The 21,309-nt window shown below is 42.1% G+C and overlaps 4 protein-coding genes and 1 long non-coding RNA gene across 6 annotated transcripts in view; 2 read left to right on the plus strand and 3 right to left on the minus strand.

The window, feature by feature from the left end:
- Positions 1-147: 147 nt before the first annotated feature.
- Positions 148-1,605, minus strand: LOC139770567 (uncharacterized). The gene is made up of 6 exons (XM_071702598.1): positions 1,427-1,605; positions 1,276-1,339; positions 1,081-1,184; positions 782-998; positions 576-709; positions 148-456 (listed from the first exon to the last, which is right to left on the minus strand). The coding sequence occupies exons 1-6, from the start codon at positions 1,603-1,605 to the stop codon at positions 291-293; spliced, it is 864 nt and encodes a 287-aa protein (XP_071558699.1). The 3' UTR covers positions 148-290.
- LOC139770569 (MIT domain-containing protein 1-like) lies at positions 1,504-4,658 on the plus strand. Of its 2 annotated transcripts, XM_071702602.1 has the most exons (6): positions 1,504-1,639; positions 1,786-1,855; positions 3,301-3,488; positions 3,619-3,857; positions 3,946-4,142; positions 4,228-4,658. In XM_071702602.1, exons 3-6 carry the CDS (start codon positions 3,368-3,370, stop codon positions 4,388-4,390), a joined length of 720 nt encoding a protein of 239 aa, XP_071558703.1. In that variant the 5' UTR covers positions 1,504-1,639; positions 1,786-1,855; positions 3,301-3,367; the 3' UTR covers positions 4,391-4,658. The 2 variants fall into 2 exon arrangements, with proteins under 2 accessions (XP_071558703.1, XP_071558702.1); XM_071702601.1 differs by lacking the exons at positions 1,504-1,639; positions 1,786-1,855 and adding an exon at positions 2,324-2,465.
- On the minus strand, positions 4,412-9,567 carry Insc (INSC spindle orientation adaptor protein). Its single transcript, XM_071702568.1, has 5 exons — positions 9,131-9,567; positions 8,469-8,801; positions 6,235-6,660; positions 5,815-6,022; positions 4,412-5,735 (listed from the first exon to the last, which is right to left on the minus strand). Exons 1-5 carry the CDS (start codon positions 9,427-9,429, stop codon positions 4,746-4,748), a joined length of 2,256 nt encoding a protein of 751 aa, XP_071558669.1. The 5' UTR covers positions 9,430-9,567; the 3' UTR covers positions 4,412-4,745.
- LOC139770574 (uncharacterized) overlaps positions 5,902-21,309 on the plus strand; it is a 38,675-nt gene continuing 23,267 nt past the window's right edge. The window contains exons 1-3 of the long non-coding RNA XR_011717784.1: positions 5,902-6,035; positions 6,129-6,677; positions 9,561-9,773. This is a non-coding gene — a long non-coding RNA (uncharacterized lncRNA). The remainder of the gene's footprint in view (positions 6,036-6,128; positions 6,678-9,560; positions 9,774-21,309) is intronic.
- Positions 15,894-21,142, minus strand: LOC139770573 (cilia- and flagella-associated protein 70). The gene is given in 17 exon segments (XM_071702609.1): positions 15,894-16,137; positions 16,308-16,407; positions 17,033-17,153; positions 17,238-17,368; positions 17,625-17,771; positions 17,847-18,010; positions 18,090-18,238; positions 18,344-18,477; positions 18,563-18,745; positions 18,916-19,236; positions 19,340-19,387; positions 19,390-19,489; positions 19,553-19,689; positions 19,833-19,966; positions 20,067-20,197; positions 20,308-20,408; positions 20,472-21,142. Coding segments are annotated over 16 exon segments (2,166 nt in total). The 5' UTR covers positions 20,367-20,408; positions 20,472-21,142; the 3' UTR covers positions 15,894-16,030.

Below are 21,309 nucleotides of genomic sequence, written 5' to 3' on the forward strand. Positions count from 1 at the left end.
AAAAAATCAATGCAAAGTCTAAGAGAACAAAACGGAATTCTTTATTTCGGTATCGAGACGACGGACGCGACGGGAGTTACGTTGTATAATGTTACCCCGTTTACATAAATCTTATATATACGAGACATCGTCAGCATCTCTCTTTATTCGCAGATGCGTCCGACCGCTGCCCCGCGCTCAGGGAATCGCTCACGTTCACCTTCTCTTCCACGCTATTCAATCTGGGAGCAGCAAGGATTATCACTCTGGTCCGGCTGCGACCAGACGTGCGTACGCGCCGAGGGGGAAGCCTATTCGTCCTGTTCGAGGCTATAGAGCATTTGGAAGCCTGCGTCCAGGCTGGGCGGAAAGCCCATTTCGGGATCGAGCAGCTGCAACGTCGGGACCTCCCGGTACACGTTGCCGAATTCGTCCTTTTCAAACTGCAGCTTGCTGGCCGCCTCATCCAGGACCATTCTGAAAAGTCGATCGGGCATCGTTTTCACACAATGCAGCGTACACGCCTCGTAAAAATCACGTCGACCGCTCGATATGCGGTCCAATACTTAGTACTACAAGCATTAAGTTCAATTTGCCTCTGTCTCTCCATCGTTTCCTCGACCTTCCTCCTCGTGTTCTCCTCGAACTTCAAGACGTACTCCTGGTAGTAGTCGTGCAACGCCGACACGCCTCCCACGCCTGTCTCCAGCAGCACCCTCTCCACGGCATCCTGATAAATATATAAAAGTGTAGACAACCGTACAGATGTTGCAACGATAATCGCACGGCTCTCTCGACTTACAGGAAATCCGTGATCCCTCTGTTCAGTCGCCGCTTTCAACAGAAGAGTCATCCGCCTCAGAAAGTGATCCGCGACATCGGTGAGGGTCTCTCTAGCTACATCCGACGAGCTCTCGAATCCTATGTGCGCTAATAAAGTAGTCACGGCGTGCCTGAGCAAATTTCGTGCAGTTTGTGGCGTCAGGTGATGTACGGTAGAATTATCCTTAAACATAGTTCTGAAATAATGTGATTACAATAATCAATGGGACAACATCGTTGCTATGCAGCGATAAGTCAAGTTAATGTTACGAGAAATACCTTTGTGACTGACAAGGCATAAAGTGAAATAGACCTCTGGAAGTTGTATCCTTTGAATCCTGCGACTCGATTACAGTCATGTTCTCTAGCACGGTTCCATCTTCCTGTAAAAACAAAAGAGATTCATATATCGTTATAATTTTACCAGATAACTTTTGCTAAATAACTGTTGAGAGATTTGCTTGAATCTTTTACCATTGTACGTAATTGTTGATGAAGATTTATAGTGTTCAGTACGTGTAGATTTCCCATTGGTAATCTGTAACGAGATCAACAACATTAACAGCGATCGATAAGAGCTTGAATCGTCATTCCTGTGCGTCAACGTTGTAAACGTTACACTCACTCTAAGTATTCGGGTTGCCGATCATTCCGGTAGTCACAGTCGGTGCTGTTCGAATCGTCCAAGACCTGTCGCCAAACGTTTTCAATCAGATCCGGCGTTATCACCTCCTGCTTGAGCATCTCCCGTGCTGGCAACTCTCCCCACAGTGCGCCGGTACTCAAGTTCTTGTGAGACTTCATCGTGCACCTGGAAATAAAAGCACATGGAAAACTCGTACGTTGCTCATTTAATGTCAATACTTTATTTGCACGAATCAATACATCAAGATGCAAATTGTCTCTTTGTTTCATTAAGAATTTATCTGATAAAGGATATCACACACATTGATTATTCTTATAGCTGTCTGTAAATTTTTCCAGACAAAAATGACTCCCTGCAGGAACAATCTGGTTGTAATAGCGGAACTTGAAGCATGTCCTTGTTAACAAGGTATATTATCTTTTATTATTTCAAGTATTTATCTTTATTTAAGTATTTAAGTATTAAATAGGCCTCAGGGCTATAAAAATCACCATTTTTTATGAAACACCCATATTGTAGAAAATATATATAAAAATTATATTTAAAGTACATGATAAAACTCGTATATTACATTTTATATAATATCGTACACATTATTATGCATAATATTATATATTTAACATAAAACAAATTTAATTTCGCACGTAAACGCGTATATAGAATCGCGAGTTGGTAATATCCTTTAAAAATTCCCGCCTAATTTACGCCGCAGTCACATGCCCGTCCACTGGCGTGACGTAGTCGAATTATCGTCAACTGGAGTAGCACAGGCGACAGCCGCGGAATCTCCCGAAGGTGATCGGTGGTGATCGGGGGCCTCTCGTCTCACCTGACAATCGTCTCTAACGAAGATCCGTAACGAAGTGAATTCCCTCGCGCGTCGAGTAACGCGCGGTACAGCCTCACGTCTCGAGCATGTTCCAGCGTCGCGCGATGTTCCACGGCCTCCACGACGCGCCGCAATAAGGTTAACGACACGGTGCGTCGCCACGTTGATCGGACTCCATACCTAGACGCGGTGAGTGTAAACTGCGCGCTCCAATCGCGCGTCGCACCGCACCTCGCTTTAGAAAGAGAGAGAGAGAGAAAGCTTTGGGTGCTCGCCTCTCTGTCTGTCTTTCTAACCTCGCGTCGGAGAAGAGAGGACAAAGGTTTATATTATATTATGTCTTCTTAAGATAAGATAAACGTATAATTAGTTGGAGAGAAAAAAGGTATTGTTTCAATTGTCAGATTTTTCAAGCGTGTTAATTAGCTACAAGATAGAAATTCAATTTCGGAGCTCGAGAACCTCTCTGTTCTGTAGCTAACTGACTTGAAAAATTTGTCGTGATAAATATATATAAAATAAAAAAAAAACTATTTTATGTGTCAAATATTTTTTATAAACAATAAAATTTTAAATTAGCTTTTTTATATATTTTTTTTTAATTGTATAAAATATATGTATGAAAGTATCCAAAAAGGAAAGATGGAGGGTGCAAAAAAAAGGGTTCAAATCTTGGGCACGCGCGCCGTTCAGGAAATGCGCGATCTATATTCGCTATGTTCATGGCGACGCGTAGCGCGGGCGACTTCTCTCGATAATCGATATTTGAAATTTGAACGCGAGGCCCGCGGGACGAACGCGCGGCGGCGGCGTTTCGCGGGCTCGAATTACGCTGAGGTATTGTCCGGTCCCCGCGTTCGCCACTTCGAGCAACTTCGAGTAACACGATCCTCCCCGCCGGGAGACTTTGCGACGTTGCGCGGCGCGTACGTATATGTTTATCCGAGTTATCACGTACGCCTAGATAAAGCTATCAGATTAGAGGAGCGAGGACATCCACCTAACGATCGCGTACTTTTGTTAGTGTTCTCGCAGACTGCGCGGCTCGGCGTTGCGAATTGCCGCGGCGGAGGAAATAACGGGGGACCACGATGGAATCCGCGGCGGGCTCGGTCCTGAAGCGAGCGGTGGAGATGGACATGAAGGAGCAGTACACGATGGCGTTGGTGCTCTACCAGGAAGGCGTGCAGATACTCCTCGACATGGTGAAAGGTATATACCGGAGACGCGAGTTCGCCCTCCTTCCAGCTCCGTTTGTTGAGAGAAAAAAAATTGCTATATCAGCCTTATCTCGTTACTGCGTTTGTCAAGAAGTTGAAGAATCGATAATAAAACGATGCAGAGACGAGGGAAGCCCCCAAGGTCGACTATCTTACAACCAAGACGAAGGAGTATCTTGACAGGGCCGAGAAGGTGAAGAAGTTGATCATTACGAGGAAGTCGGCCGGCATATACAGGGAATATACGAAGATCGAGAGCGGATCGACGGGACACGGCTACGCGAGTGTCTTCGGTAGATTCCTGGACGGCACTGTCACGTACATCGAAATCGAGGATCCGTACATACGAGCCTTTCACCAGGTATATGCCGTTGTTTGTTGCATAACGTATAATTGAGTTAATTTTGAAATATTGTTGCTTCAACTCCTGTATTCTTGTTTTTTTGCAGTGCCAGAACCTGGTCAGACTGTGCGAACTAGCGGTTCAAAAATGTTGCGCGTTGTCCAGGATATCCCTACTTACGACTTTTGACTCAGAAGAGTCTCAGCAAATCTCAAGATTGGCCGAGCTAAAAGAAAGTTTGGCATCTCATAAGATTTCCTTCGACTTCTCCTTTTCCGAGACGCTGCACGACAGACAGATCACGTAAGGCAGTCACGATGCGATCGTTAAGCTCTGAAAATTTAGATCCCCAGTTTCTTTTGTCAGTTACCATCTTTTTGTATTTTAGATTGAGCAACGGATGGGTGATAAAAATCGGACGTGGGTTGGATTATTTTAAAGCGCCGGAGGGTAAATTCGTTCTTGGCTCGTGCGATCTGGAGTTAAGACGGTGCTTGGAGACTACCGTGGACATTTTTCATAAGAATCAGCTTCAAGGCGGAATCAAATAGGACGTTTCATTAATAATAGGATAATGGTTAATACTTTTTATACATTTTCTAAATAAATGTATATGTTTTATGGCACATTTTTTTTAGTACGTGATGAAATAAAACAATCGCATTTTTACAGTACGTATCTATATCTTTGCGATATATGATGCGTCGAGAGTTACATATAAATATCTGTACATATTTAACAAGGACACTTGTTTTCCCCGCGTTACTTCTTTACAATGTAATAAAATACTCTAATTATAGTTTGCGATTATAAAATGTATTTACAGTCTTCTCTTTCTCTGTGTGTAATCCCACTTATTGTACTGTACGAATTATCACAACAAATGTTTCCCTTTTCAGAATTTCCTCAATCCAGTGTACTGTGATCCTTGGCCTTCGCGATCCCGATTTGCTTCGCAGCCTTCTTGCATGCTCGTCTCAACGACCTGGTGTACCTAAACAAGCCCGTTCCCGCCTGCACCTCCTCTGGTTCATCCTTCTGGTCCACTTGGGCCTCATTTATTCTGCATGGCCCCGACAGACAATCCCCGCCGCCGACAGCGACCACTTGCCTCGCAATCTCCGGTTCGACGCAGAGTCGAGTCAACGCGGCTGCCGCGGTGATCTCCAGCCGTTGATACGCGTCCTCCAGACCCGGTGGTCTCATTCGGAGAAAAGAAACTAACGCTACGGAGGCTCGTGCTTTCGCCAGGTGCGATCGGCCCTCGGGAACACGCGCCAATTCGCCGATTAATGCGGCGACTTGTTCCATGAGCCACACGTTACCGCCGGCAGATTTCTTCACGCTTCTCAGAAGCTTCCTCACGCTGTCCTCCTCCAGGATAATCGTAGTGCATATCCTCGACTTGGACAGTTGATTCAGCGCCGCAGCAGCCAGCAGCAGGGTCTGCGCGCAATTGGTGCTCTCAATCAGCTGATTCAACGCCGGAATCAGCGAGTCCGCAAAGGGTTCGAGATACGGAAGACCCCGCGCATTGGTCCACGACGCCGTGATTTGCACCACCAAGGCGGTGGCTTCAGTCTTCTCCTTCTCGGAAGAGGATTCCGCGCCCAGGAAATCCGTCAGAATTTCGGGACCACCTTCTCGAGCGAAGTATTCGATCGCTGTCGCGGAACTGCACACGCTGGCCAGAGCGCGTAACGAGAGCGCGACGAGATCGTTCGGTGTTCGACCGTTGGTGACGAAACATGTTAAGAGAGCCTTTATGCCGGAACATCGAGCTATGCTGCTTCCCGCGCGAGGATCCGACAATCCTAGAGCCGTCAGGGCTGCCAGAGCGCCTCTAGCCACGCTGCTATCCTCCCGTGGAGCTTCCTCGAGACCTCGGACTATTTTCTGAAGAGAGATTTTTGTGTATCGTTAATTTATGACTATACTTTCGACGAATATAAGTCACGAAGATAATATGACTAACCTCCATGTAAAAATCTAAGCGCGTATCGACCGTGCTGTCGACGTACATCTTCATATTTTGCAATTGCGCGAGGATACTCCTCAGACTGCCCTGCTGTATCCTGCGAGGAGGAGGTGCACCTAATTGAGATAGGACCGAGAATGCGGCTTCCTCTATATTGCGAAGAAGCTCCATTTCGAATCTGCCGCCTTCCAGCCGAGTTATTTTCCTGCATCATTAATGTAATTATTAATATTAAATTAATTATTAATCATTTAAAGTCATTATTTTTAAATAGTATCAACAATTTAACTTGTAATTTTTTTGCATTGCAGTTGACTATGGATTTCGCACCTAATTAAAGATAATTATCTCTAATTGTGATTATAAACGCAACGAGTTCGGGATATAAATATATCATTTGAAGAATTGAAGGCTTACTCCACGATGCTCCGATAATGTTGCTCGAAGTGTTCCGCGCTGACTAGAAGTTTGCTCGCGGCCGCGGTCGCCGCGGAAGACAACATCTTCAGATCCCGCGCGTGAACCTCGCCGGATATCATTCGGATTCCTCTGCGCGGCAGATTCTTGCTCTGAAGCGTGTTGCCGCACTCGTTTTCGGTCACCGTAGCGAGGTCGGTCAGCCATGCCCTCATGGAGGACGATTGACGGTAATTTCTGGAGTTCAACACGTCCCTGCCGGCGGCGATCGCGTCCGCGGCGTCGGTGGAAGCCCGTGATTTCGTTATTGACGGCTGAACGCTGTCTTCCGGCGGCTCGGACGCGTACAGAAAATCGCACAGACTCTCTCTCTCCAATGAAACGGAGGAGGGTACTTTCGATGCGTCGTCCCGCTTCTCGTCAGTCCTGGAAAAGAACATTTGGTAAGTACAAAAGGAAATTGATATAAAAATAAGAAAAATGTTTTTAAGCATCGTTCAGGCAATCAAAAGACATTTCACTTTTCCAGACGGTCTTTAAATATATTCCAAGTATCTCTGGAATTTTATTTTATTTAAGCGGCTTTTCGTCGCCTTTAAATTACGCTACCTTAAACGAGCCATAGCGAATCGACGCGGATCTCGGCACGATTATTGTCATCCTGTTACCGTGAGACGCATCGCGATGCAATGTACTCGGAATCGTCACCAACCGCTTTTTTCCGGGCGGACGGGAGCACCGGAGGCGATTAGTGGAACGTAAGAGCTGACTAATCGAGCCGCTGCGGAGAACACTCCTTTTCCCCGCGCACGCAGTGACTAATCTCGCGCTCCTTCGACGCGTTGTATTGTAATGCGTCCACCTGCGCGCCGCGCCGGTGCACGCTAGAGCCAGATTCCTCGTAGATTCGCTGTCGCGCACCGAAAGCACGGTCCCGCGGTTGACTCAAACCTCCGCTGGCCGCTCGAGAGCCAGCCTCGCGCTCATTCATTTACGTATTCTCCTCGTGCAGCACGTCGCATTGACTCACGTACGGCACGAATGTACACGGTGACGAACAGAAAAGCATGACCGTACAAGGGAATCTGGCGATTGGTATCCCAATCTCATGGCGAATTTAACACTCGGTGGAATATTAGAGATAGAGACGATCTGTAATTCGTGACAAGATTTTATTATGATTCATAAAGCTATAAGTAGAACTTTATCGCTTTGTAGATCGCCTATAGAGGACTTAATGCGGAAAACAAAGAAAAAGATTGGAGTACACATGCAGGCCGCGGAGATACCCGATACATGTAAAAGAGTCGAGAATACTTTTCTTTTCCTACGACATTCCGTTTTGTTAGCGTCGCTTCTCGTTGCGCGAGACGCAAGTTTACCTGCATGTGCAATAATACCGTGTTTCCGATATCGATTTACGATCTTACGATCGCCCGTGCTCTTTAATCAGCGGACAATAACGCGCAATCTAATGACCGCTCTACTCCAGCATGCGTAGTCGCGCGCATATTTTATTTTATTAGCCGATTCGAATCGTTAATCCGGAGTCGTTGCACGGCGAGAGACCTCGAAAATCCATCTTCGCGCTTTACGTGCCGTAGTAAGTCGGTTATGCTGTGCATACGAGGCGAGGGCGTGATACGCATACAATGACTCGGCGATAAGCCGAGGCACCTTCACGGGCCGAGGACTGATAATCATCCATTCGAGGCCGGCGCATCTCGCGGGTGTATTATGACACCCGAGAAGAGGAGAGCCCGATTCTCGGGCGTGCGTCATTCCTTACGACACAACATAAGCCGTGCGATACGATCCACACGCGTTCCGTACACGTTTATTCTGTATTATTCGAAAAGGATGATGTGTACGGCGGACTCCGACGAAATTGCCTTACGCGCCGCATTCCTACCGATTGGCTCATTTCTCCAATCTTATCGCGACGATTCCCCTCGGCCGGTTGCGACACGATTTCGAAAGTTAACGTTAAAGCTATTAATATCATTTATCGATACTATCGATAGTGTATAGCTACTGCAGCTTTTCGAGGAACTAGAAGCGCGTGTTGAATCAGACCCAATCATTCATACTTTCTGAGTCATCAACGTGCTAAACCAGCTAAACGGTGCTTGAAATGGAGTAAAAACGGAACACCTGCGATTCGCTTTGGTTGTTCTTTCTTTATGAGTATGAACTTCTTTTTTTTTATCAATGTAAAATAACAATTTGCTTACCTTCGTTCTCGCGAGGGGCTCCTTGTGGATTTTCCGAGACGTTTCCTCGCGAATACCCTGGAATCCTTCGGTGTGGACGTATGCGTCGGCATCGAGGGAGATCCCTCTTCCCGCCACGGAGAAGCTGACTGGAGCCTACGTCTCATCCGTTTCTTCCTCAACTTCCGCCGCGGAGTCGCGTTTTCGAAAGCCTCCGAACAGTCCGATCTCTCGGAGTCGGAGAATCCGGAGTCCTGGCTCTTGAAATCTTGACTCAAAGGGCTATAGGATCTGTTTCTTATCTCACCCTCCTCCTCCGCTTTATCCGTCTCCTCCACTACTGTCCCACTCATTCTGAACATTTAAATATCATTTCAAATATTTTAAACACATTAGTCAATACAGTATTATTAACGTAAATGTACTCTGTTTTTTTTTAAATAATATTTTCTCCATTGTGGAATCCACTTATCATCTAAATTATTATCTAATTATTTACTTTTGATATTTGAAACTAACATCAAAGATATCAAGTTATTATCTAATTATTTACTTTTGATATTTGAAACTAACATCAAAGATATCTGAAAATGCTTTCGTATTTTTTTTAAAGAAAGATAAGGAAATATTTTATTATTAATTTTGCGATAATTGCTCGGTAGCGAATTGATAATTTTACATACCTGCGACGCGTTATACTTTCGTCGCATATCAATGAAATCCGACACGCATTCTGTTTGATATTCTCGTCGCTTTTGTCACAGACGTGTATCGCAGTAATATTCGCATCGTCGATCGTATTGTTTTCCGATTTGGACGAATCTTCTTCTTCTTCTTCTTCTTTCTCCTCCTCCTTTACATGCACACGTTCGTTAAAAGAGTAACGCGGAGGATCGTTTCTTCCCACAGAATCGTTCTCCAGGTCGCGTGAGGCCATTTGGTCCCAGAACACTTTGCTTTGATATCTCTTGAATGCGCTCATGTTTTCTTCACTATATTTTCACTCAATAAACACTTGCAAAACACTCGTCAAAATCAGTCGAAGCGAGAAAGAACACCGTGAAATTTTTATTTTCACTTCTTCAAGTCCTTGGTTTTTTTTGTTATTCGCAGAAGCACGTCGTGGACGAGCGAGGGAGCCCGATAAACGTTCCCGGGACCTCGAGGTGGCCAAGATGCGCCCAGGGTGCTCTATGTTTTACTCCAACGGGGTGCTTTCACGATTCAGCGGAGCGCAACGACCCTCCCACGGTCGGTGGTCGCGTGGCTTGCTTGGAGAACGACCGTATGGTGTTCGTCGCAACCCCCACAGGCCGCTGCTTAATGGTGAGTCTCGCACGCGACACGTATGCTCTTCTTCTTTGGTAGAACCTGACCTTCTTCGAGACCGCGAACCCCCAACGGAAATTCCGTTGAACGAAGCGACAACTCTCCCTATTTGATTTTCGATTTTTGTTCAACCGGACGAGATGTCTTGCTTCGGAATTCAATTTCTCGATTGAACAATAATCACTTTTCCGATCTCATCCGGAATCATCGCGGTTCCTCGCGGATCCGCGTTGCGGCTGGCACTTTCGAAATCCTTACGATAAATTAAATGATATGCAGGCGCGCACGTGCGCACACGGCCGCGCGGGTACGAGTACGATGATGATTGACCTAAGCGCGCTAATGCCCCACAATCGACTGACTCGGGGTCCGACTTCCGACTCCGACTTCCTCGTCGCTCGCGCGAACTCGATCTCTTCGCGTCCCACCCTCTCCCCGCCCCAAAAGCCGCGTAAGCCAAGTCGTGTGAAAACGCAGTGGGCCCCTCGTTCCCTTTCTGCCTTTGTCGTTTCCCCGGGGGCAGCTTGCATCGGGGAGGCGCCCGTCCCCCCATACGTGCCCCCCCCCCTTCACGCACACGACGGGGCGACGCGCGTGTCCGTGCGTAACCGTCAAACCGTAACGAGACGCGCGTTCTCTTTGACGGGACGGCGCACGCCGGAAGGCCTTTAATTGAGCTTCGATAGACACAAGGTGATCCGGGTTCGGGTATGCAAAGCAGATAGATCTGCGCGAATAATAGATCTACCTTCGTAATCTGTCTTCGTAATGTAGTTTTCTTGTCGCAGATTTTTGCAATAAAAACGAACTTTTAAGACCGCTGAACATTCTGCAACATTCCGCTAAAATAATAAGATTTTTTTTATTTCTTGATACGATAATTGCATTGTATAGTTCGGTTTACACAGATCGCTGTAAGAAACTCGGTGATTAAAAATCGTAACAACGAGCGAGAACGAGGTCAACTTGCTCTGAGAAAAACGAAACCGATTTATTAAGACCTAGAAATAAGGCATATAGCATATGAGAGACAGGGACATTTCAAATACATTTTGATTTCATCAAACTATAGAACTAAACACTGGAATTAAAAAATACTAGTATAAAATAAAAAAAATTCTAAGAGCGTCATATATTTCTTCTATAAATCACTTATTTGCTTTATTTAATAAACACACAGCTTTAATATATTTAATGGATATGAGAAAGATTTAGGAAAAGGTTCAATTTTTTAAAACAGTTTAAAAGAGAAATATATTATGCTCTTAAATATGAGATAACTCTAAAGATGATGAGGCGAAGCCTCATTTAGAATTCGTTTTGCGCTCAACCATCGTCACCTTTCCATGGTATCGATTGACACTCCCAAATAAGAAATAACAATAGCCTTTGACAAGTCTTCTGTACAAGTCTGCGCGCAGCAGGAGGCAGGAAAACATTTCCTTTTACTTTCGGAAGGCGATAAGTCTGTCTCTTTGAAGGGACTGCCGGTTCATTGGCGTAACGAGCGCGGGTCTTCGCGAGGAAGTCGGGCCGTCTTCCAGGCTCGCTTTGAAGCTGGAAGATGTCTACGAAATCACACCAATGGTGCTTTTAAGGGCCAGGTGTACGACTATCGATCCCCCGAGGAGCGCGACCGAAACGGGGGTCTGCCCCCCGAAACAACCATGGTACCATTCACCGAGGCGATACAGCGCGGAGGCACGCGCCCGTTCGGGCACATCTGCGTGTATAAAATGCCTGTGGTGACGCGTCATGCGTGTGCGTGAGAGCGGCTGAGTCACTCACACGTGTCCGGCGCGTTGCGTGGCCGAATTTAAAGGACGTGGATATTTAATGAGAATTCATGCGTGTACGATAAATAAAGTCGCGAGTACGGCGATAAGTCCAAGTTGGTCGCGAAAACCTTGAGCGTTGAAATCCGCGAGTCTTCGAAAAGAAGATGACATTGAAACGAATTTTTGCTATTTAAAAAAAAAACTTCGAGTCGATCTGACGTTCTGTGGCTCGACGAGAGAGAGAATACCCGATCAGACGAGTATTTCTCTACCGTGAATCGTGAATCATCCTGCGCGCGGCAACGGAGAACGATCTGCCGAGGAAAATGCCGAGGGAAAAATGCCTCATTCATTTTGCATTCCCGCTGCTAATTGACGTAGATCGGGGCTATCGATAAGTAGCGAGCATCGAATGCTGCTAATGGACGTAGTAATAGCAGCATAACGCGTTTCCTTGCATCGCGGTAACAGCAATCTCGCCGTTTTATCGGGAGATAACACAGTTTCCAGAACGCGTGATCGTTCGGCCGCGACCGGTGCGCATCCTCGTTGTCGGCGCGTATGCGTGTGTACGATGAGCCCAACTGCGCGTCTCTCAGGAGTGCGAAGGGGTCTTTACGACCCCTATTATACATACCGGCCACGAATGGGGGACAGATGTGTACAAACCGTTACTTAAGCGCGTGCGTTTGTGCGCGTCCGTTCAAACCTGTACATCTGTGACGCTCGAAACTCGATGACATTTTTAATTTAAAGCACACGTCGATGAATGACCGATGATTGATCTCTGATTAGTAAAGTTTTTTCTACGCAAAAATCATTCTTCTATACGCAAAAGTCGCTTCTACGCACGAAATTATTTCGCTTGCGATTTATGGAAGCTGAGAAAAGCGGCTTTACTGAAGGTGAAGTAGATCGACAATTATAACACCATTATTTGAAAATATTTGTGGCTGTGTTAAACATGTCTTTACAGCATCACGACGAGTTTGCTCGTTACAGACAGATCGCCCAGGTGAAAATCTATGACAAAATAAGCGTCAGCAATGACGAATAAATGTTTATTCGAACAAAAAATTTAGGAAAAAGTTTGATATGAAGTTTATGAGCTAATAAATTACGAACTTAATATATATTATATGCGTATAAGGAATTACGAGCACCTGCAGGCATGCAACTCTTTTTACACGCGGTTATTTTGTGCACGACACGCTCGCGCCTGCGAGACGTGCTCACATATTAATATTTGTTGTTAGCATGTGTGAAGATTAATCTGATTTAATTATGAAGTTATCAATTATTTGATTTAGAATATTAGCACAAGATCTAAATAATATAGAGTGACTGCGCACGACACATAAGTCATCTCACATGTATATATATAAAAATGCGTAGCGACTAACTAAAAAAAGTTAAATATTATCATACGAGAGATTGCTTAAAGACTCATATTCATAAGTCCGTTCTTATTTCAAGACCGTCTTAAGATGCTAATACGGCTTGTGATTAGTTTATAACATTTTAAATTGGTACTAAGACAGTCTTAAATAGAAGAACGAATTATGAATATCAGCCATAGACTGATTAAATACTGGAAAAATTTGACTGTCAGAAAACTCTTATTTGCAAATATTAGAAGAGGATTAAATATTCTCTAGAAGAGACGACGTGCAACATGACAGCTTTGAGAAATTTATTACATAACTGCAAGTCCAATTCGTTGTGGAGAATATCTGAGGATTCTGTGGGATTGATTAATTTCTTCGTTAGTTACTAATTAATATATCGACAATCTGCAAGCAGAGCTTCTTATAACTTATTTTATTCAGAATTTTTTATAAACTACGAGATAAACTTATTTTTAATATTTAAGTTAACAATCTCGAAAGAAGATTGTGTTTTGAATAAAATACATACATATATTAAAGAAATGTAAATTTTATCGTAATTTATTTTAATTTTCTCGCGATGTTTACTCGACAGTTTTAAAGCTTCATATTGATCGCGACATTTATACCATCATGCCGGGAACCCCATAGAGACAAAGTCTTAAAAAAAGGAAAAGGTTTTCCCCGATTGGGTTTCCCATTTTCAAATTAGAGCATTTTGAACATCGTAGAAGCATCGGAGAACCTCGTAGAAGCAAACTGTAATTAATAAAAGAATTATTGATGGACTCCGTTTCCAAACTAATGGTAGACTTGATCCCATCTTCAAACAAATCTTCCAGAAATTGGGATCGAAAGCTCTGTATACCCACACCTATATATATGTGTACATACATGACGCATACATATACATGAATCTACTAGATGGAACAGGGTGGGTATCTTTCGGACTCGCTTCACTAGGGCTTCACTGGGACGAATCGTTGTCCGTCGGTGTATGTTATGCATCAGATAACGTTTGGACAAACTCATTGCACGACATGTGTAACGGGCTTTAGGCTTTGAGAATATTGTCATGCGCCGTATGCACGGTTTGATAACGCAAGGTAGCCAACTCTTTCTCTTGCTTCGTTTGAAAATGGGACCAACTCTACCTCTAATTTGAAAATGGGACCCAATCGGGGAAAACCCCTTCCTTTTTATTAGACTTTGTCTCTATGGGGTGTTCCCGGCATGATGGTATAAATATCGCGATCAATGCGCGCTTTGCTTCAAAACCGTCGCAACCGTACTGATAGTGTCTTCTTGGCTTGGATCCCTGACCGTCAGTTACGCAGATTTTACTGAAGACAGTCTTCTCATCCAGCAGTCTTCATCAATAAGCTTAAGGCTTTCCGAAGGCAACTAAAGTAAGTTATTTATCCTATCAATTTCATTTGATTGATTATTTATTGCGAATTTGGCTCTTGTGGTCTGTATATAAAATGTTCCTAAAAAAATTAACGATTTTGTGATTAATACTGCGCGGACACCGTATTTTTGGAGCACTCACCCAGATACCCTGGAACTTTTAAGTTCAAAGGATTTTTGAAAGCATTTCGTTACAAAAAAATCTATAAAAATTCAAGATTCATCTTTAAAGTTTTAAGAAATGATTTCTATACTTACATAGGCCGAACTGTTGCAATTAATTTTTCCCATTCCCGTGGGAATCATAAATAAAAAATCGACTGTGCCTTAACGTAAAAAGCCCACGGTGTCCGCGCAGTGTTAAATTGAAAATGAAGAATAGCAGCAGCAGCAACAACATATAAAATTGTGACAGTGTGTAAAATATTGTATGAAAAGTTCGCTAAAAAAAAGTCGTTGAAAACGTTCATTATTTATTATAAATTCGTTCGAGTACGTGACTAAAAAAAGGGCGTAGCTGCTATTATATTTTGTATATTAATATTTGAAATATTATAACACGATGTGTGTGTTCAATAAAAGAGAAAATTAATATTGATAATTATTTTTACATTAAAAAATAGAAATAACTTGAATATGGCTTAGTTATCTATTTTAACGATTGTAGTGCAGTGTATCGACATAGTATCTAAATTGTGAAAGAAGAATCCGTATGTAAGGGATAATGCGATATATATGCACGCACTGTTAAATTCGTAGTGTCAAATTATACTCAATTTGTTCATTTTTATAAGTCGCCACTGCTCCTATTCAATATGTCGTTAATTTTACTAAATTAATGAAGTTACAATAATACTGTTTTGTGTTAAAATAATAAATTATGGCACACATGATAAAAATAATAGTGTTATTTAATTTAAGGTATTGTTTAAATATCCTTTAATATTTAACAGTGCAGTGCATTTTTAAGACAATGTAACAAAATTTCTGTTTAAAATAGAATTATGTGGAACATATTGATCAATTTATTGCGAATTCGAGTCACGTATTGATTTATAATATTTATGTTATTATATATTCTATTGTAAAATTGTGTTTGTTCTAGATGGATCCAAAGGAAAAGGCAGCAAGTGACGCAAATCGCACTAATCAGTGCAACCCGACTCATGTTCCGTCGGGTCCTGGACATAAAGCGGGATATCAAGGGACCGCGACAAAAGAAGACCTCGATAATCATTCAAGGCAAAAGGATCCAAATAATCCATTATATAAAAAGTAACATGTATTCATGTCCAGAATTGGCATTGTATTTATAATATACATGCCCGAACAATAAATATGACATGACATCTTAATATTGTGAAATGTTTTATATATTTTTTACTATTTCTATGTATTCTAATATGTTCCCCTTCAATATTCCTATTCAACTTGACAAGAAGACGAAAGACTGTCCAGTTTGACGGAAATATTAATTATATTTACGTTGCGACGTAGTTAATAAACGGAAGTCCTTTTCTTTTAATGCATCGTGAAAACAATTAGACATCTTGCAATTTTAATCTTTCGATATACATTATTTATAATATACATTGAAGAAGAAATAATTATTTCGATGCTACATATGAACGTTGTGCGATAGAAAGCAAGTAACAAGAAAAACATAGCCATATCGATATTATCTGCTGGGCTGTTGAATCCAATATCCCCAAGTAGCGAAAAATTCGCCGTCCCCTTCTTGCGTTGGACCGCGAAACACCTTTATTTTGACTCGTGGAACATCATCTGCAAACAAATAGCAATTTCATACTTTTCAATTGCGCTTACGAATACCGCGGTATTATTATCTTGCATTTTTCTTTTCTATAATTCCATCTACTTTATTCGAGAGCAGAATATAAATTTAAGTGTTTCCGCGCTGGCTAATATCGATATCGATGTCGTTGCAGTATTACCTTTTTTCAAAGCCGAGTGACGCATTGCGTTGCCTGACTCATCGCAGCTAATCGTCGTAAACATCGCTATTTCAACCAGACAGAGTATAACGAGAGTGCACTGTAAGAAAATATTAGATCCTTGTTTATTCAATCGATTATTTCCGCCGCGTAATATTGCGCAACCAAGTCTAGCTGACACCACAAATTTATAAATACGCGTAGCCTGCAGCCTGACTCACCGTCAATCTCATCGCGATTGTGGATGAGCAGTTAACTAAATCTCCGAATTAAAGAGGGGAAATTTTATATACTTCGACGTCCGCGGCATCTAGAGCATGACCGATCCCGGTTTTCCATCTCGCGATTTGAGGGACCGTTTTTCTAGAGAGAAAGGCGTGTTGTTCTGCAAAAGCGAAGGTGACACGTCACAAAGAACGACGACAAGAACGCAATGCTATTTCCTGTTTTCTTTTACAGCTTTTCACCTGGGCGATCTGTCCGTAGCACTGAGCGAACTCGTCGTAACGCTCTAAAGACATGTTTAACAGGCATAGATATTTCCAGACAGTCGCGTTACGATTGTCGATTTGATTTGCCTCCGATAAAGCCGCCTCGGCTTCCGTGAATCGCCGCAGCTGAGGTAATTTTCGTGTGCAGAAGCGGTTTTTGTGCGTGAAAGAATAATTTTTGCACAGAAGTCTTCGTCTTTGTATAGACATTTTTTTAAATTTGACTTAATTTACCTCGAAAAAAGCGATTCCTGCACCAAGCCACGTTTCCGCCGTCGGTGAGGTTTTGCACACGCTGAGGAAAATTTTTAATCCTCGCTCGTAATCACCGGCATTTTCGTAATACAGTCCCATTCTGGCATCGTAATGCTGTTATAAATAACCCGGCTCTGCTTGTTTTCTCCTCTCAATCGCAATATCGAAAGATAAGTGATTTTACCTCGTCTGCACGAGATGCAAATCGTCCGGTCTATTGAACATTGCATTGGCGAACTCGTAGCAATGAATGGCCTCCGCGAAATTGCCCTCTTGAAAATGACAGTGCCCCATTAAACTGCTTATCGAGTAATCCTGAATAGAAGGAATATATATTTGAAATTTAAATATATGATACAAGCGAAATAATTTAATCGATATTTACATGACAACTGAATCAGTTATATAATCAATTAATTAATTTAAAATTATCTTATATTTATCCTTTATCTAAGTAATTAATTGATATTCTGCAGTTTGTAACTACGAAATCAAAGTTGTGGAATTCAAGTTGACGGTTAAAATATTTTTTGCGTGTAAAAATGAATGGAAATGGAAGTGGCGAACGAACCAGTCCATAAATACATTCGGCTTCTCTTAGATGCAATAAAGTTTCTTCGTATTGCTGCGATAAGTAACGTCGCACGGCCAGATAATATAGAACGTAAGTGGATCTGCCTGCGCGAGACATTTCTTTCACCAACGCTAAATCGGCAAACTGCACAAACGCGAATCGTGACAGCATAGTTGGCGTGTTTTTATATAAGACGTATTTTACAAGCAGACATATTACGTCGTAGAAATGCAGTTTTAGTAGCAGCGTGGCCGTTATCATGAACACGTTATCCCGTGGACAGTGAATCATTGTCCAAGCGAGAGGGTCTTCACTCGAGATCTCCGTCTCTTCGTCGCCGTCCTTCATGCATTTTTCCGCTATCCTTAAAGTGAGATCTATTCCTGTTAGAAAACAATATTTTTCATACGTTCTAATCTATCTTTGCCTATAACATAAAGATTTGATGGGTTTCTGTTATACCTGGGCTGTAATTTGTGCGAGTGTAAAACAGATGCAAAATAACCCATCCTTCAATAAATCGCGGGTAGAAATCGGTAACGGCTCTCAGAAAGACCTCCGCTTCTCGAAAGCTTCGATCTTCGGCGAGAATCAATCCGTACGCCAGTAAACTGCGAAGAGAAATATCTAATTTACCATATAAGAATATTTGAGAATTTATCGCGTCTTTTTTCCTTAGGCCAACTGGGAAAGTACACTTGCATATTTTCACGTACGCAAATTTATCTCGTCTGTTCGAGAGAATCGCCTCGCGGCAGCATTCCTTTGCGCGCTCCACGTCGCCGATTTTCACGAGAAAGATCGCGTATTTAGTCCACGCTTCGGGGTCACTTTTATCTGCTGCAATTGCCTGCGAGAAAGATTATGCGCAAAGACATTGGATATGATATTCAATATGATTCTTAACACAAGATATTCAGTTACATATAACGTACAGCCTGATAATGCCGCCTTGCATCGTCTACGTGACCTAACTCGTAAGCCTCTTCGGCGTAGAAATATAATTTTTTAGGCATCGCAGTCCACGAATCGTCATCCGCGAGACGGCTTTCGACAATTTTGTTGATGGCCAGGTGCATTTGTTCGACGAGATACGTGTAAACAGATGCCACAAAGTTCTGCACATAAATTGTAGCTTTCAGAGCTCTTTTATTTTGAATCGCGTTTAAATAAATTCCTGAATATGAATCTATGTTTGAAAAATCACACGACTATTATATACATAATTATTATACATTATTATTAGATATAATAATAATAATAATTTTTAAGTAATATATTTTTAAACCTGGCTGTCAATAGAATGTACGGTGTTCATGCTCGTCTTGAATTTTTGATCCAGCAACGTAATCACTTTTATCTTCAAAGTGCTGCGTACGTTTAAATACGTGCCAGTTTTGTACAGATATTGCGTGAAACAAGTCAGCTCGTCCTGAAAACTGTCGTGACAAGTATACGAACGTGCAATGTAATAATGTCTTGTATCTCGCTGTTTTAATCTCACCTCTTCAGGAGCGAAGCAATACTTTGTTTCCTTCGGCTTTTCAAAATCATTTTCTCGTTCTTTCGAAGCAGACAACTTCTCTCGCTTCTTTTTCTCACGAAAATCCTAATACGAAACGGCATGTTGATAAAACAACGTACATGCATTTCAATGTATGAGATTAAATTATTTTAAGATAGGACAGAGGAGATAGAAAGGATCTTGATACCCTGTAGCTCTCCGTAATAGTCTCTACTAGTTTCTGAATGCAACACTCAGAAAAAAGTGTTGCATCAGATAGTACAATTGTTGCTCCGCTACTTCGTCGGAGTAAACGTAATGCGGTTTAACTGCTTTTGGCTTCATCATCTCTTCGATTCTAACGAGATTGGTCATTCGGAATAAATTTTGCCGTCATTTTTTAAACAATTGATTGACTTACATGTCTGAGAGATCGGTTTCGAGTCCACAAGGAACGAGCGGACGAAAAAGTTCGACCTCGACTATGACAAACACGGGTTCGCCAGTCTCCGAAGTTAACGGAGTACTTTGCGTTATTTCAATCTCCGACTCAATCGACTGTTCGAAACAGATTAAAGAAACCTTCTTAATTATGATTTCTTAATTACGATTTTTTAAAGAAAGTGTTATATACAATGTACAATGAACGTTGCAATTATTAAATAAACGTAAAATTCTTTTAAATATTATATCATAGCAACCTTTTCCGATTCTCGTCTTTTTGAATCTTTACTCCAAGGTTCCATAGAGAAGATATCCTTTTCCAAGCCAGTCTTCTCGGCCATGCTTAACGCGTCATGCGTGTACAATTGCGCAACTACGCGAGTGCTTTTTACTGTAAAAGATTTGATTAAAATTTAGAAAGGAGGTATCTCTAAGCTTCAATATCAATATGATTATTTATCATGTATTAAAATAAATTTGTTCGCGCTTACTCCCCGGGAAAACAAGCTCTGATAAGTCAATGTAACACTGATAAAGCTGACATTTGGCCGATTCTCCTTCCTGTTGTTTAACGCTGCTTATTTCCGCGTGCACCATAAATTGAAACGGCCAATATTTATACCTTCGAACGTAATTTTGATATTTAACACGAATCCTTCGGTCTTTATATTCGTCTTATATTTATATAGTCTTGTATTTATATATTCGAGAGATTCCAGTGAATATGTATACTTGACAAGATGCTTCCTCATCGCCTCGCTTCCCACATTGCGCAACATGCTGCGATTCATAAAGTTCCACTCGATCCTAGGTTCGTCCTGGCACACTTTCTTCTGCAAATTACATGTTACTCCGTTGGGTCAAATTGCGAAACGCCGCGCCCGTTTTAGACCCACCTGTATGTCGAATTCTGCATCGAGCGTATTTCTCACACGTGCATAATCGTGGCCGAGTTTCCATTTTGACAATCTGGCGCGACTTTGTAATTTCGATAGGCTCCGCCATCGTTTGGTTCTCTCCAAGTCGCGATATTTTGTCCATTTACCGTCCTCGAATATTAAGTTTTCCGGAATCTGCGGTAAAAAGTATCACAATTCTGTTTTTTTTTTACAATATTGTGAGCGCGACTAAATGTTATTTTATTTTGTGTCGATATTTTATCAGATTAACACAGAGAATTCATCTGGAACACACAGCAATGAATTTGAATGTCCACGATAACGGTTGTAAGTTTTATAATCAATTATTTATGCGGAAATGCAATTCCTCAGATCATATTTGCTTTGACGTTCTAATCAGTTCTTGGAACTGATACTCGCATATTATCTGTGAAGTTTCTTATCTTTTCCGGGTTTACCTTTCTTATCTTGCAAGTTTTATTACTGCAGTTCGCTATCTATTTCTACGAAACTATTTTTTCTTTCACTCTTAAAATCTTTATATATGTTATGACGAGAAAAGGAAAATATTATATCATAAAATTATTGTGATCAGTTTCTCTTCAATTTGATATACTGACACAAGAAAAGGAAGAAATATCCAAAAATCCAAAATAAAATTTTTATCTTTGACTATAGATGACTATAACTATTTGAAAACATGTGAGACACCTCGTCGTTAACATATATTATCGTGCCCGCTTTATAATCCGCGTCTTCGGCGAAGAAGATCGGTGGATTGTGGATACTTTCCACCGTAACACTCAGGAAATTAATTTCTGCTTGCGAAGGAAAT

Source organism: Temnothorax nylanderi, unplaced genomic scaffold (genome assembly GCF_030848795.1).
Source record: "Temnothorax nylanderi isolate EJ_2023f unplaced genomic scaffold, tnyl_v1.0 TNYL_tig0031_pilon, whole genome shotgun sequence".
NCBI lineage: Eukaryota > Metazoa > Arthropoda > Insecta > Hymenoptera > Formicidae > Temnothorax > Temnothorax nylanderi.

Bases quoted from the DNA above. Each gene is read 5' to 3' on its own strand.
- LOC139770567 (XM_071702598.1), bottom strand. From the start codon at position 1,605: ATGAAGTCTCACAAGAACTTGAGTACCGGCGCACTGTGGGGAGAGTTG. The intron at 1,185-1,275 runs GTAAAAGATTCA...TTGTTTTTACAG, and splicing joins ATCAACAATTACGTACAATG to GAAGATGGAACCGTGCTAGA. The intron at 710-781 runs GTAAGTCGAGAG...TATATTTATCAG, and splicing joins AGAGGGATCACGGATTTCCT to GATGCCGTGGAGAGGGTGCT.
- LOC139770569 (XM_071702602.1), top strand. From the start codon at position 3,368: ATGGAATCCGCGGCGGGCTCGGTCCTGAAGCGAGCGGTGGAGATGGAC. The intron at 3,489-3,618 runs GTATATACCGGA...AAAACGATGCAG, and splicing joins ACTCCTCGACATGGTGAAAG to AGACGAGGGAAGCCCCCAAG. The intron at 4,143-4,227 runs GTAAGGCAGTCA...TTTGTATTTTAG, and splicing joins CTGCACGACAGACAGATCAC to ATTGAGCAACGGATGGGTGA.
- Insc (XM_071702568.1), bottom strand. From the start codon at position 9,429: ATGAGCGCATTCAAGAGATATCAAAGCAAAGTGTTCTGGGACCAAATG. The intron at 8,802-9,130 runs GTATGTAAAATT...TTAAATGTTCAG, and splicing joins GAAAGTATAACGCGTCGCAG to AATGAGTGGGACAGTAGTGG. The intron at 6,023-6,234 runs GTAAGCCTTCAA...TTAATGATGCAG, and splicing joins CATTATCGGAGCATCGTGGA to GAAAATAACTCGGCTGGAAG.